Here is a 16,024-nt window from a genome sequence, read left to right on the forward strand (position 1 = left end):
CATATTAAAAGCCTGAATTTCATTTGTGGTCTTTGGGGATTCAGGAACACTATCTAATTTATCTAACCAAGTGCATATACTAAATTTAGTCAATGACATTTTCTGTTATGTACCTGAAAAATAAACACTGTCTAAAAACTATACCAAAAATCTAAAAAATTCAGACATTGTTAAAACAGTACCACCTTAATTGGTGAATTAAACAATTTATTCAGTTTGTAACAAAATAACCATGCATTTCTTGATTATTCTGCTTACTGACGCAATAAATGTATGATTACTTCACACAAACCCTCAAAATGTGCAAGATTTTCTCTTTTTCTTTACAAAACAAATGCACAGGAATATGCATTTAGACCCTAGTGCAGTCAAATATGCAGCTGCATTCTAACCAGGTCCAAGCTTCTAGAGTGAATGCTGAAAAACTGAACTAAACATACCAGTTTTTCACAAGCTTTTCAAAACATTAAACTATCAAACCTTAAAAACACCTAGTAAAACATAACCACATTTACTCCACTTCAGAAAAAAAGAACAATTTAAATGGTGACAAAAAAACCAGTAGGATTGATGACTGCAGCATCTTGCATCATGTTCTGTATCTTTTTGACAAGAGAATACTTTTCTCCTGGCTAAAAACAATCTGCCAGATATGAAAGCAATAAAATTTGACAGCATGGACGCACCTGCTTTGACAAAATAGCTTAAGCCTTCACATGAGCTATGATCTGTGCATGACACACCAAAAATCCATTACAAAGTACAACATCCGCCATTGCTAAATACCAATCATTAAAGAAATATACTGTAAGTAAGAAAATCGTATTGAAACAGAATAAGAATTTCAGTTGCAAGGCATTCAGTTAGCTATTAAGAAAACCATTATATTGCAGGCTACTTGCCTTTGTTATATTACAGAATTTCAAATCTCAGTTATAAAAGACCCCTTTCATTAATATGTATGGATTAGTTATTTTTACTTTCTCAACATTCCCATCAAAAAGGACAGTATCTGAACCACTAGAACAGCAAAATTATTCAAAATTAATTACCTTCATTTTCATTTAGACGGCTTCGCTCCCCTTGGGAGGACTGGAGGACCCAGCCTAAAACTAAAACAAAATTGTTTTTGTTAATGAGTTCAAAGCAGAACAGATTATTAAGGCTTATTTTTCTATCACTAATATAAGTCATTGATGCATATAGGAATAAAGTCATTAATACCATAAACCTTACAACTATTCAAATGAGAAGCTTATATAAAAGGTTATGCTAACTTGATTCCATACCACAGTTTAAACAAGAATATATTTTTCTTCATCTTAATTTATGCTACCACATACTATGCTAAAATGGATTTCATAATGCATCATAATACAGTTTAAGCAGGCATTCATTATTTAGTCATAACTGTAACAAACTATGTGTAAAATGAAAAAGTAAATGTATAATCAAACTTTATGATTACATTTAAGTTTTTGTTTAAGCACGTAGTATATACTGCACTTAAATTTAAACATTTATTTAGCTGAGGTATTTACCTGAAGTGACTTACAATCTCAATTACAATTACAATTACGATTACAATTGTTTCTGAATTTCATCAGCTGTAACATTGTGAGGTTGAAAATACCAGTCAATGTGGGCGACTAAACCATAAAACACCTGCTTTGCAGTCAAACATTAGGACATATTGCTTATATAACTATTATGATTTAATCTATCTATTTTAATACAATAGAAATCCAAGCAATTCAAGTAAATTGCTTGAAGTCATACATCAGATACACAGTTAGAGCTAAAATAGAGCCATTTGCTTTTCAATGACCAGAGATGGATTGAAGTATTCCCGGTAATACCTTCATTTCTTGAAAGTTAGAGTGCACTAGAATAAGATACAGGATTCCATTGTTTTCATTTTCAAAATCTCTTTACTAACTCCACCTGTATGTACTGCTCAAGGAAACTTTTTTCACGTTGTCATTAATGGGGTGTTGTGCGTAGAATTCTGAGGAAAAAAATTTATTTAATCCATTTTGGAATAAGGCTGTAACATAACAAAATGTTAAAAAAGTGATGCACTGTGAATACTTTCCAGATGCATTGTATGTGCATGTATTTATTGTATAATATTAACAATAAGAGCAACTCACTACTCAAAACGGTAAATATATGAGGCAGTCAGGATGGAACAGGGGAACTCTTGATTATAAGTCAGCAATTCCTACTGCTGAAGCTATTGTATCGCCCTTGAACCTTATGTGAAAGTGTTTATCTTTGCACTTCAGGCTTTACACATTTATATAGTTTTATGTCTACAGTTTGTCATTTATTACTAAAATATGAAAATCGTTTTAGTTTTAATGATGCATTTTTTGGTTAAGTTAAATGCACTTTTTTTGTTTAAAGGCTGTGCACTTTAGTTTGTATTGTTTAATGTATTTTTTTTATTGTGATGGTCACACTAATATAAAAACATCTAATTATTTTCAAATTCATATGTTTCACTGGTTGTTATTTTAATTTGATTATCATTAATTTTACTCGTGTTAATGCAGAGACATCAGGGTGACATACACAGGTTTACGGACATGAGCAGATGAGGTAAGACATGCACTGGAGCCTAGAACAGGATGTGCAACCACAGGTCGCAGGTATCAAAATAGTCTGGCATGAAGTAATTGTGACTAATCAAAAAATAAATTGAACGATTAGTCGACTACCAAAATAATCATTAGTTGCAGCACTACTTGGTCTTTCAAACTGCATGGACAGAGAGTGTTAAAAAAATATAAAAAGCTCTCTTTAAAGCTTGCTCAGGCTACTATTCTACATCAACAGATAACAATAATAAAAATCCTCAGGTACTGTTTAGAAGAGCGGCTAAATTAACAAATGAGAATTAAGACCTACAGTGCAAAATACCACAAGATGTTAGCAGTACAGACTTTATGAACTTCTTTAATGAGAAAATTAAAAATATAAGATCCCAGATCTCAGCATCACAGTGCAAACCAAATTCTAGCTTGGCAGACTTGGTCACATATTATATTCAACACTTCAGAAATTTGAATCCTGTAACTGAGCAGGAAGCCTTGACTTTCATTTCTAAAATGAAACTTACTACTTGTTCCCTAGATCCAGTGCCAACAAAACTACAGTAGTAAAAAATGCAATGGATGTTCTTGCAGCGCCTATTCTTAACATTATTAATACAAACCGGATTCCAAAAAAGTTGGGACACTAAACAAATTGTGAATAAAAACTGAATGCAATGATGTGGAGATGGAAAATGTCAATATTTTATTTGTAATAGAACATAGATGACAGATCAAACGTTTAATCTGAGTAAATGTATCATTTTAAAGGAAAACTATGTTGATTCAAACTTTCACGGTGTCAACAAATCCCAAAAAAGTTGGGACAAGTAGAAATAAGAGGCTGGAAAAAGTAAATTTGAGCATAACGAAGAGCTGGAAGACCAATTAACACGAATTAGGTCAATTGGCAACATGATTGGGTATAAAAAGAGCTTCTCAGAGTGGCAGTGTCTCTAGAAGCCAAGATGGGTAGAGGATCACCAATTCCCACAATGTTGCAGAAAGATAGTGGAGCAATATCAGAAAGGTGTTACCCAGCTTAAAAATTGCAAAGACTTTGCATCTATCATCATCAACTGTGCATAACATCATCCGAAGATTCAGAGAATCTGGAACAATCTCTGTGCGTAAGGGTCAAGGCTGTAAAACCATACTGGATGCCCGTGATCTCCGGGCCCTTAAACGACACTGCACCACAAACAGGAATGCTACTGTAAAGGAAATCACAGAATGGGCTCAGGAATACTTCCAGAAACCATTGTCAGTGAACACAATCCACCGTGCTATCCGCCGTTGCCAGCTGAAACTCTATAGTGCAAAGAAGAAGCCATTTCTAAGCAAGATCCACAAGCTCAGGCGTTGTCACTGGGCCAGGGATCATTTAAAATGGAGTGTGGCAAAATGGAAGACTGTTCTGTGGTCAGACGAGTCACGATTCGAAGTTCTTTTTGGAAATCTGGGACGCCATGTCATCCGGACCAAAGAGGAAATGGACAACCCAAGTTGTTATCAACGCTCAGTTCAGAAGCCTGCATCTCTGATGGTATGGGGTTGCATGAGTGCGTGTGGCATGGGTAGCTTGCATGTCTAGAAAGGCACCATCAATGCAGAAAAATATATTCAGGTTCTAGAACAACATATGCTCCCATCCAGACGTCATCTCTTTCAGGGAAGATCCTGCATTTTTCAACAAGATAATGCCAGACCACATTCTGCATCAATCACAACATCATGGCTGCGTAGGAGAAGGATCCGGGTACTGAAATGGCCAGTCTGCAGTCCAGATCTTTCACCTATAGAGAACATTTGGCGCATCATAAAGAGGAAGGTGAGACAAAGAAGGCCCAAGACGATTGAACAGTTAGAGGCCTGTATTAGACAAGAATGGGAGAGCATTCCTATTTCTAAACTTGAGAAACTGGTCTCCTCGGTCCCCAGACGTCAGTTGAGTGTTGTAAGAAGAAGGGGAGATGCCACACAGTGGTGAAAATGGCCTTGTCCCAACTTTTTTGGGATTTGTTGACACCATGAAATTCTGAATCAACATATTTTTCCCTTAAAATGATACATTTTCTAAGTTTAAACTTTTGTTCCGTGATTTATGTTCTATTCTGAATAAAATATTAGAAGTTGGCACCTCCACATCATTGCATTCAGTTTTTATTCACGATTTGTATAGTTTCCTAACTTTTTTGGAATTCGGTTTGTAGTTCATTATTGCATGGCACAGTACCTGATGCACGAAAATTGTCAAGTCATTAAACTAGTACTTAAAAAGTCAGATCCAGACTCACATATACTTAATAACTATAGACCCATTTCAAATTTACTCTTTCTCTCTAAAATACTTGAAAAAGTGGTCACCAATCAGCTTCAATCACACTTTACCCATCACAATTATTTGAGAAATGCCAGTCTGGTTCCGCACTGGTCATGGTACAGAAACGGCACTAACACGAATTGCAAACAACATTCTGATATCCTCCGATGAAAGAAAATCTTGAATTATGTTGTTAGACTTAAGCACAGATGTTTTTTTTTTGTTTTTGTTTTTTTTATTAATTTTATTACAATCCATACAAAGCAATCAAGTTTTTACAAAAAGAAAAATTAAGTTAAGAACAGATCGATCCCCACCCCTGAGAGAGAGAGCAAGCCAAACGCGTTAAATTTAAGGCTTGTAAACATGCCTAAATTAATAAATTCTCTGTGCTTTATGAACTTATTTTAAACTATTACTGATTAGATCCTGCCATGTTTTGAAAAAAGTCTGTACAGATCCTCTAACTGAGTATATGATTTTTTCCAACTTCAAATAATATAACACATCGGTTTCCCACTGACTTAAAAGAGGAGAGTTTTGGTTCTTCCAGTTTATCAGAATAAGTCTGCGTGCCAAAAGTGTAGTGAATGCAATCACAATTTGTTTGTCTTTCTCCACTTTAAACCCATCTGGAAGAATATCAAACACAGCTGTTAGTGGGTTAGGAGGGATTGTGAGTCCAAGGCTATCTGAAAGGTATTTAAAAATTTCCAGAATAATGTTAATTTGGTGCAGGCCCAGAACATGTGACCCAGTGAGGCTGGGACTTGGTTGCAACGTTCACAGGTTGGCTCATACCCTGGATACATTTTGGAAGCACAGAGTTTGACACCATTGACCATTCTATTTTACTGCACAGGCTAGAAAATAACGCTGGGCTTACAGGCACTGTGCTCGCCTGGTTTAGTTCTTATTTATCAAATTGATTCCAGTATATACAGAAATGTGCTGACAGTACCCCACCATTATACACAAAAGTGAGATATAGTGTCCCGCAGGGCTCAGTACTGGGACCTTTACTATTTTCACTTTACATGCTTCCACTGGGATCTATAATTAGAAAACATCATATTAATATTCACTCATACACAGATGACACTCAGTTATACCTTTCTTTTAGATCAAATGCATTTTCCCCTCATGTTGTCTTTAATTAGTTGTGTTAGTGAATTAAAGGAGTGGATGGATGAGAACTACTTGTCTTCAAACAAAGAAAAACAGATATGTTAATTATTGGAGGGAATGATGCTGATCGCAATATTTTGTCATCATTAAACTCAGCTGGAATCACCATGAATTTTACTGAGTCAGCCCACAATCTAGGAGTTGTCTTTGACTCTAGCATGTCATTTAAAATGCACATTACAAAGCTGTCCAAATCATGTTTCTTCTATCTTAAAAATGTTGGGAAATTAAAGCGCTTTCTAAATAAGCAGGATTGTGAGAAATTAATTCATACATTTATTTATAGTAGGATTGAATACTGCAATGTGATGTTCACTGAATGCTCCAACTGTTCTTTATACAGCTTCCAGTTAATCCAAAATGCTGCTGTAAGAATTATGACAAGAACAAGAAAATATGAACACATAACTCCAGTTCTTAAATCCTTACACTGGCTCCCAGTTAAGTTAAATCTACCTTTTAACATATAAAGCCTTAAATAGCAAAGGTGTGGCTTACGTAGCTGAGCTTATCATGACTTACAAACCAAAACACATATTAAGATCCCAAGATGCTGTTCTGCTTATGATTCTAAGGATTAACAAAATAACAGTGGGAGGTCGAGCTTTTAGTTACAGGGCCCCTAAACTGTGGAATGGTCTGCCTGCTTACTAAAAGAGATACTCCTTCAGTCTCAGCTTTCAAATCCCAGCTGAAGACTCACTATTTCAGTTTAGCATATCCTGACTAGAGCTACTGATTAACTGTACATACTGCATCTTTGCTGTTGGTCATTAGCACTAAAACATGAGTAATATGGTAGTTGTAATTTGTTACTAACCCTCACGTATTCTGTTTCTCTTCTCGGTACTCAAATGTGGCACTTGGTGCCACTGCCCACCTGCCAAGTTCTTTTGCCTGCCTAAGGTAAAGCCATCTCTGATGGAGGATTGCAGGAATTGTCGGGTAGAGGGGTCCTTTCATTATATTGGCTGGCCCAGTGCTGTCTCAGTTGTGGAATGGCCAATAGGGGGAGGCAGTTTGATGGCTGAGGTCTCCAAGATTCTAAACAAATTCAAATGCTATTACGGTATGTGATATCATCTATTAAATTCTGCCCTGTACTTGTAATATTTTTATTTTACCATTATATTGTATTGAGGATTACTTGTGTCCTCTTCTGTGTATTGTGTTGTATTTACTCCTTTTTTTTGACACCCACTGCACACCCAACCAATCTGGAAAGGGGTCATTATTTGAACTGCCTTTCCTAAGGTTTCTTCCATTTTTTTCCCCAACTAGGGTTTTTTTTTTGGGAGTTTTTCCTTTCCAAGGCTGGGGAGCAGTCAAGAGGCAGGGCCTGTTAAAACCCATTGTGGCACTTCTTATATGATTTTGGGGAATATAAAAATAAATTGTTTTGTATTGTTAATTGTATAAACAAATACCTAATTTAAGTGTCCTTTTCTATTAAGAAGAGACTTATCTTTTTAAAAGACTTTTTTTATTGCAGTCTATTCTCTGCATCTTTTCATACAAGACAGAAATCAGCCCTGAGAGTAAGATCATCGGATGTCACAGAAAACACACAAACCTATAAATCCACACATCATTATTATTATTCACATATTCTAGGCCAGTTTAGAGTCACCACTTATCAGACAAGTTCTTTATTTAAGTCATAGTTATTTCTTCATAATCATGGAATACATTAATTTCACACCAGAAAAAAATTACATTCTAAATTGAATAATTTTTTGTGAATTCTATAAAATACCTAGCCTGCACTTGCATTTACAATGAAATATGAAGGAACAAAGTTTTTGATTAAAAAAAATTAGCCTTTCGCATTTCTGAAGTTATGAGGTTTGACAACAAAAGCAGACTGGAAATAATACATCACAGACTCTTGTCACGGAGGTAAGAATATGTTTGTTGAGTGAAGTTTTTGACACGCCAATACTACTGCCCTCAAAGGAAACCAAACATGCAAAAATGGCAAAAACTATAGACTAATATTCACGTTGCTTCAGTGGATATATTTGTTATGACATGTGACAAATGAGTGATATAAACTGAACTTTTTGATTATTTTTCACTGAATGGCACTCACTTTTAGCATATAACAGAGTGATATAAACTGAACTTTTTGATTATTTTTCACTGAATGGCACTCACTTTTAGCATATAACAGACTGTTGTTATTTTACACCTCAAGGAACAGAACAAATCAAAACTCAGTACAGTGGAACCTTGGTTTGCGAGCATAATTCATTCCAGAAACGTGCTCGCAGTCCAAAGCACTTGTATATCAAAGTGAATTTCCCCATAAGAAATAATGGAAACTCAGATGATTTGTTCCACAACCCAAAACTATTCATATAAAAATGATTAATACAAAATATAAAGTAAAAATACATAAAACAAATTAACATGCGCTTTACCTTTGAAAAGAATCATGGCTGGTGTGAGCGAGTTTCTAAATTCTTGTGGGATTCTAGCCAACAGGACGACATGCGGAAGAGCGTCCCAAAGCAATCGCAGTCTCTCAGCGCTGTAGGAGTTCGCTGTAAAAAGCGAATCCAGAAAGATGGTGGACAGGCTCTAAGCGCCTGCCGTCAGTGGGTGATACAAGGAAAAAGGAACATTATAAATGCGCAGGGCACAGTACTACTTGGCCATGACCCTGCCTGACTGCTGTGTCTGTGTATAGGAGAGTGGCAGATCCTGCTACAATAAATAACCGTGCTGTTGCTATTTCAAGCTGAATAAAGCTGGTGGTACAAGACGTGGACTCGCATGTCACAGCACACACACACGCACACACGGTCACAATGCTATAGTAAACAGTATACACTCGTACAGATGTTGACTATATGAGTGAGGCACACTGACTCAGACGGAGAATAGGAGACGATTGCCCACAATCCCACAGCGAGAGAGAGAGGAGAACCATCAGCTCAGTTGTGATTACATGACTCTCAGCAGACAAACCAGACAAAGCGTATCCACACTACTCGTATTGCAAGACGTCACTCGTTTATCAAGTCAAAATGTATTAAAAATTTTAGCTCGTCTTGCAAAACACTCGTAAACCAAGTTACTCACAAACCGAGGTTCCACTGTATTAAGAACTATCCCGTAGGGGTTGTGAGCCCACATGAAGAAGGAAAAAAGAAAAAACCTGGGTAAATTAAAACGTCAGAGCGTGTGATTGAGCCATTCCATAATGAAATATGGCGCCACAAACCAATTTATAGTGTATATTAATTCACTTGATTTCTTTCTTTCTTTTTTTAAGTGGGGGGAATAAACTTCCACATAGTGAAAATGTCTGAGTGATCATATGAGTTTTTTCAGTAACTGTTGTCTAATTATCTACAAAACAGAGACAGCAATTCACAACAGTGTCAATAACAGCACTTGCAGACAGGGTGAAACCATGTCCCTAGCCCTAAAAAGTGATGCAGAGGGAGACAAGCAACAAGGTGAAAAGCTCAGCTGGCCTTCTTTTAAAATGGCTAAATCTCATAAAAAATGTTTTGCTTTTTCCTTTCTAAAATGACATGGATATGCTGTTTTGCAATAAGTGTGTATTCTCAAGATGCAGATCAATACTCAATAACACTTTTGGCTTGAAAAATTGACTAATTGAGTAAGATGTAATACTTTTTTTCCACATCAGGACGTTAGTACCCCTTACCTCCATTATAAAATGCATGAGTAGGCTATGTATTTTTTAAATATTATAAAAATGCTTCATTTTAGTACGCAATACATTGTTGCAAATTCATGTATACAATGATTGTGACAGACATGACTGACATAAAAAATACAAAACTTATTTTTAACCTAACAATTTTACATGTAATTTAAAAAGGAAGGGAATATAAGGTGCATAGTAAATAAAGAAATTATTCAAGCAAACAAATTAACCAAATCTGTGTCTTCCAAATTGCAGTAACTTAATTAAAATCTGCCCTTGCTCAACAATATTACATAAATATGTAAATAATTCTGAACTATACATTTGCAGCAGAGATCATTGATATGTAATATTCCTTTGTATTAGCCTGCAGTAAATGTCTACATTTATAAATCTTTCTCTCAACAGAAGACTCACTATGATATCATTATCCATTTTTGGGGATACAACAAATAATGGAAAAAAAGTCTGGTAAATATATAGAAGAGACGTACCCTTGAAGCATGCATAGACCATACTGGTAAGAAAGGTGTGCTTACTCATCTATGAAGAATTTTATTACTTCTTGGCTGATGTTTTACATTAAGTCCACTATATTAGGTAGCTCTGATTGAACATTTTCCAAAACAAAATAGTGGAGAATGGTTAAATAAATACAGTTGTGCTTGAAAGTTTGTGAACCCTTTAGAATTTTCTATATTTCTGCATAAATATGACCTAAAACATCATCCGATTTTCACTCAAGTCCTAAAAGTAGATAAAGACAAACCAGTTAAACAAATGAGACAAAAATATAATACTTGGTCATTTATTTATTGAGGAAAATGATCGAATATTACATATTTGTGAGTGGCAAAAGTATGTGAACCTCTAGGATTAGCAGTTAGTTTGAAGGTAAAATTCGAGTCAGGTGTTTTCAATCAATGGGATGACAATCAGGTAGGTGTGAGTGGGCACCCTTGTTATTTAAAGAACCGGGATCTATCGAAGTCTGCTCTTCACAACACATGTTTGTGGAAGTGTATCATGGCATGAACAAAGGAGATTTCTGAGGACCTCACAAAAAGAGTTGTTGATGCTCATCAGGCTGGAAAAGGTTACCAAACCATCTCTAAAGAGTTTGGACTCCACCAATCCACAGTCAGGCAAATTGTGTACAAATGGAGGAAATTCAAGACCATTGTTACCCTCCCCAGGAGTGGTCGACCACAAAGATTACTCCAAGAGCAAGGCATGTAATAGTCGGCGAGGTCACAAAGGACCCCAGGGTAACTTCTAAACAACTGAAGGCCTCTCACACATTGGCTAATGTTCATGTTCATGAATCCACCATCAGGAGAATACTGAACAACAATGATGTGCATGGCAGGGTTGCAAGGAGAAAGCCACTGCTCTCCAAAAAAAAAAATTGCTGCTCATCTGCAGTTTGCTAAAGATCACGTGGAAAAACCAGAAGGCTATTGGAAGAATGTTTTGTGGATTGACGAGACCAAACTAGAGCTTTTTGGTTTAAATGAAAAGCGTTATGTTTGGACAAAGGAAAACACTGCATTCCAGCATAAGAACCTTATCCCATCTGCGAAACGTGGTGGTAGCATCATGGTTTGGGCCTGTTTTGCTGCATCTTGGCCAGGACAGCTTGCCTTCATTGATTGAACAATGAATTCTGAATTATATCAGAGAATTCTAAAGGAAAATGTCAGGACATCTGTTCATGAACTGAATCTCAAGATGGTGGGTCATGCAGCAAGACAACGACCGTAAGCACACAAGTCGTTCTACCAAAGAATGGTTAAAGAAGAACAAAAGTTAATGTTTTGGAATGGCCAAGTCAAAGTCCTGACCTTAATCTAATCGAAATGTCGTGGAAGGACCTGAAGCAAGCAGCTAATGTGAGGAAACCCACCAACATCCCAGAGTTGAAGCTGTTCTGTACGGAGGAATGGGCTAAAATTCCTCCAAGCTGGTGTGCAGGAATGAACAAAAGTTACCGGAAACGTTTAGTTGCAGTTATTGCTGCAAAGGGGGGTCACACCAGATACTGAAAGCAAAGGTTCACATACTTTTGCCACTCACAAATATGTAATATTCGATAATTTTCCTTAATAAATAAATGACCAAGTATAATATTTTTGTCTCATTTGTTTAACTGGTTTCACTTTATCTACTTTTAGGACTTGAGTGAAAATCTGATGATGTTTTACGTCATATTTATGTAGAAATATAGAAAATTCTAAAGGGCTCACAAACTTTCAAGCACAACTGTGTATGTCTTATTGATACAGTACATACTCATGACCATCAAGGGTCTGAATTCCACTAAAAGCGGGATAATTATTCTGTCAATAAATTGTTCTGCACCTGGAATAACAGCCAAATTATAATTCAAATCAAGAAAATTAGTGTGCTGTTTTTAATCTCAAACAATAGTTGAAACATCCATAGCCTCTTTTCCTACCCCATTCATGATGAGCATCATCTCCATGAAAACATTAAGAGGTTGAAAATTTAAACAGCTTAGAAATTCAACATGCACTTGGTCTCCAATTTCTCAAACATACAGGACTTAAGTAAATATGCAAGTGAGAGAGGACAATAGGTTAATGCTGCACTTCTAAAGATGTTCACTTGTAACCTAACACAACATATCATTCACAAACCCACATAGCCTAATTTAGAGGTCAGGGACATAAGCTGTTAATGGAGATGACTAAATGCAAGTGGTAAGGTAAATTAATGGATTAACTTAGTTCATTAAGGTTCTGACTCATCAAACCAGGCTACGTTTTTCCAGACTTTAACTTTCCCATTGTGGTGAGCTTGTGCATCCAGTGTAGCCTCAGCATTTCAGTGACAGGAGTGGAACCTGACATGGTCTTCTACTCTTGCAGCCTATCTGCCTCAAAGTTTGGCATGTTTTGCAGTCCAAGGTGTTTTTCTGCTCACCATAGTTGTACCAAGTGTTATGTGAGCTAATGGAGCCTTTTTGTTAGCTTGAACCAGTCCAGCCATTCTCCTTTGACATGTCACATCAACAAGGTGTTTCTGTCCACATAAATGTTGCTCACTGAATATTTTTGCACCATTCTGTGTAATCTCTACAGACTGTTGCGCATAAAAATCCCAGGAAGTAAGCTGATACAGAAATACTCAACTCACTCCTTCTGGCATTAACAAACATGTCACAGTACAAATCACTAAGATCACATTTTTCCACTATTTTGGTGTTTGATTTAAACATTAACTGAAGCTCCTGACCTATATCTGCATGATTTTATTCACTAGGCCACTGACACATGATTGGCCGATTATAAAATGACATGGATATGGAGGATAAAGATAATAAAAATCTGCTTAATTAGTGTATATTGATTAATATGTAGTTGAAAATTATGTGCATTTTGTTAGGTCAAACGGAGAACTACTCATAGTTTTCTATCTATTCACTAGTGACACTACTCCTACCCCAATACATCTAAAATAAAAAAAAAAATCATAAACAATATGGCTAGAAACTTTACTCAGCGTCTTCATTTTGATAACCAAGGTCAAGGGTTTTTGATACTGCGCTAAATGGCCAAGATACATTCAGTAATGTTGCATTGTAGTAAAGGCGCTACATAGTATAACGGCTGGCAGAGTACACCGATTACGATTAGAAAACTGTTACAATATTGTAGTAAGTAAAAGTGATATGTAAAATAATTTACAATCGATTATTTCGTGTACCTGAAAATATACCTTATAAAAAGATTTAAAAGATACATTGACCGATTCTCTATGTCTCCGCGGACGGTGCAGTTTAGGAAATAATCTGTAAAAAGGTTGAACACACTTGAACAATGGTTGATAGTTTCGCTCTCAACAGTTTATTTAACTGCTTTTGTCCAGCAGACACACGCAGTATTCGATTGACATCGTGCTACAGGTAATCGCCTTGATCCAAACAACTCCATCTTCTGAAAAGGCCGGGGGGTGGACGAGAAAGCCGCACAGCAGCTAATGCGCAGCACGTCCGAGACAGAAACTGCCCTCAACATATTGAGGGAAAAAGCGATGAAGCAGTTAACAAAAGAATTGAAACCATACTTCTTTCTTAACTACCTCGAGGGCACCACGGGTTCCAGTAATGCCACACCGGTCCAGATCACCGGATGACGCCATTTCTAAAACTGCCGCGATCGCGAAAAAAATCATGAATGCGGGTCGGTGAGCAAGAGAATGAGATCTGAGCGAAAGCGGGGGGTGGGGGTTACTGGTAACGTCAATGTTAAAGGGAAAACTGGCGGACGGCAGATACATCTGTTGTCAAACAGTCGAGTCAAACCGACTACCTCTTGCCCTTTGTTTTCAACATCAGCTGGCGGTTGATCGACTTAGTCCATAGAGCCGAAGAAGAGGAGGAGGCGGTACACAAATGCAATACGGTGAAACACCAAATATAAACCAACATTCTGTTTGCGATTTATAAAATACCACTGTTCTTTTAACCAAATATGTGTCTGGTTGGAATTCCCCAGTCCGCCTACTCCAACACAAAAACATTAACGTAAAGCTGTGCTCGAGTGTTAAAGGGTTCAGATGCTATTGGTTTATTGCTACGAGACAAGACTCCTCTCCAAAAAACAAACAGCATAACAAAAGGGGACTACGCAACTAAAGCGTCACATTTTATTTTACTTGTATACTAACTAGAAACGGAGTTGAGAATAACCCTAGAGAAATAACGGCTCCTCCTTCCACAACCCTCTATTTCTTTTAATCCAAAAGCTAACACGAAGCCGCCTCATGTGAAAAATGCTACAGATGAGTGAGAAATCTGGGCACTTAGTTCTACAGGAGAGGGATCGGAGAAAGTAAATCCAGCAATCGGCTGCGGAATGGAGGGGGCATGACACTGTCGCCAATACTGTACAGCAGACAGGACAAGAAAGAAAAGAGCATTATCGCCGAGTGTTGTAAACATGAAGCAGAAAAGGAAGGGGGGGGGGGGGAAGACAATTCGATAAGGGGGCCCGATGAGGATATTTCGATGTCTATTAACGAGGCAATTTCACTTAGCAAGTGTTCGTTATGTAAGAACCCAAAGCTAAGCTTTTCCTTTCTTCCCTGACTTTACTACCTGCACTCAAGCAGGTCCGAAGCAGCTGTCTTCCATTAACGAGTATAAATCTATAATGTAGCACATTCTCTACGCCGCAGAAATCTTAAAATAAACATTCTCCTCAATGTCAAAACAAACCATGACATAGTCATCGTATGAGAGACTTACCGATTGCAGCTACTTGGGTCCAGCGTTCCGTCTTTTCCTGTTTTTCTAGATATTGTTCGCAGTTGGGGTAAAATATTACGTTATTTAGCACTCGGTCAGGAAATAAAGCAAGCAACCAAAAAAACTGTTATTTTATCACCGCTATCCGTACGGTTCTCGATGGACTGAGTAAGCGTCAAACTCTCATTCTCCCTTGGATTCTCCCAGTCTGTTCCAGTCTCTCTACAGTAACTGACTGCTGAGGCGAAGGGCCCGCCTATTGGCGAGCACTTGTTTTTTCTATTGGCCAATTGTCAGCTTGACGCTCCCTTTGTCGGAAGCTATTGGCTGTTTGTAAAATGATATCATCTTTTAGCTCGCAGACTGGAAACACCGTTTGTTGGCGTTTATGGGAGGTGTAGTTTAGCCAAGACAAGAACGCCGTTGTTTCCGCGTCCTCTGTAGGACTGTCATATGGGGGTGGGGCAGATAGAATTACAAATCCCAGAAATCATTGCGACATATCTGTATTTAAGCGGTTAAGGTCAGTACACTCTTTTCATACCTCCATTGTCTCTGAATGCGCTTGCGTGCTGGAGAGGCGATGGCGTATATATCTTGCTGTGAATGCGGATGAGAAGGCTTTATTTTTAGTCGTCATATCAAAAGAGCGTAAAAGGTTTGTTGTACCTGTTTCGTTGAGGATTTAACTACTTAAGATTTTAGGAAGAGCGGAGGATCTTCCTGGCTTGTTTCATTGGGTTTAAATCTCAGAAAACGCCTAATGTTTTTAAAAAGAGCACGAGAAAGCGGAAGTGGAGAGCAGAGTGACCGGGATCGGAAGTCTTGAGTAAGCAGGTGGGTGGGGCCGTGCACTCAAATAACTCGTTGAATTGACTGGTGTGTTGATGTAAAACTGATGCCACCAATTGAACGGTCCCCCAGTTCTGGGAGCCCATAAAATATTGTCCACTGCTTGG

General features: G+C 37.4%; 2 protein-coding genes across 4 annotated transcripts in view; one reads left to right on the forward strand and one right to left on the reverse strand.

Moving 5' to 3' along the window:
- Positions 1 to 15,281, reverse strand: part of arid4b (AT-rich interaction domain 4B) — a 163,602-nt gene extending 148,321 nt beyond the window's left edge. For both annotated transcript variants that reach the window (XM_039738847.1, XM_039738846.1), the window contains exons 1-2: positions 15,066 to 15,281; positions 1,053 to 1,112 (exon numbers count right to left, since the gene is read on the reverse strand). In XM_039738847.1, coding sequence (XP_039594781.1) covers positions 1,053 to 1,064 — 12 coding nt within the window. In that variant the 5' untranslated portion in view covers positions 1,065 to 1,112; positions 15,066 to 15,281. The remainder of the gene's footprint in view (positions 1 to 1,052; positions 1,113 to 15,065) is intronic.
- Positions 15,282 to 15,596: 315 nt separating this feature from the next.
- Positions 15,597 to 16,024, forward strand: part of ggps1 (geranylgeranyl diphosphate synthase 1) — a 49,898-nt gene continuing 49,470 nt past the window's right edge. The window contains exon 1 of one of the 2 annotated variants that reach the window (XM_039738144.1): positions 15,597 to 15,902. The gene's annotated coding sequence lies outside the window, so the exon portion shown is untranslated. The remainder of the gene's footprint in view (positions 15,903 to 16,024) is intronic. The other variant, XM_039738143.1, reaches the window with a different exon arrangement.

This window comes from Polypterus senegalus, chromosome 16 (genome assembly GCF_016835505.1).
Source record: "Polypterus senegalus isolate Bchr_013 chromosome 16, ASM1683550v1, whole genome shotgun sequence".
Taxonomy (NCBI): domain Eukaryota; kingdom Metazoa; phylum Chordata; class Cladistia; order Polypteriformes; family Polypteridae; genus Polypterus; species Polypterus senegalus.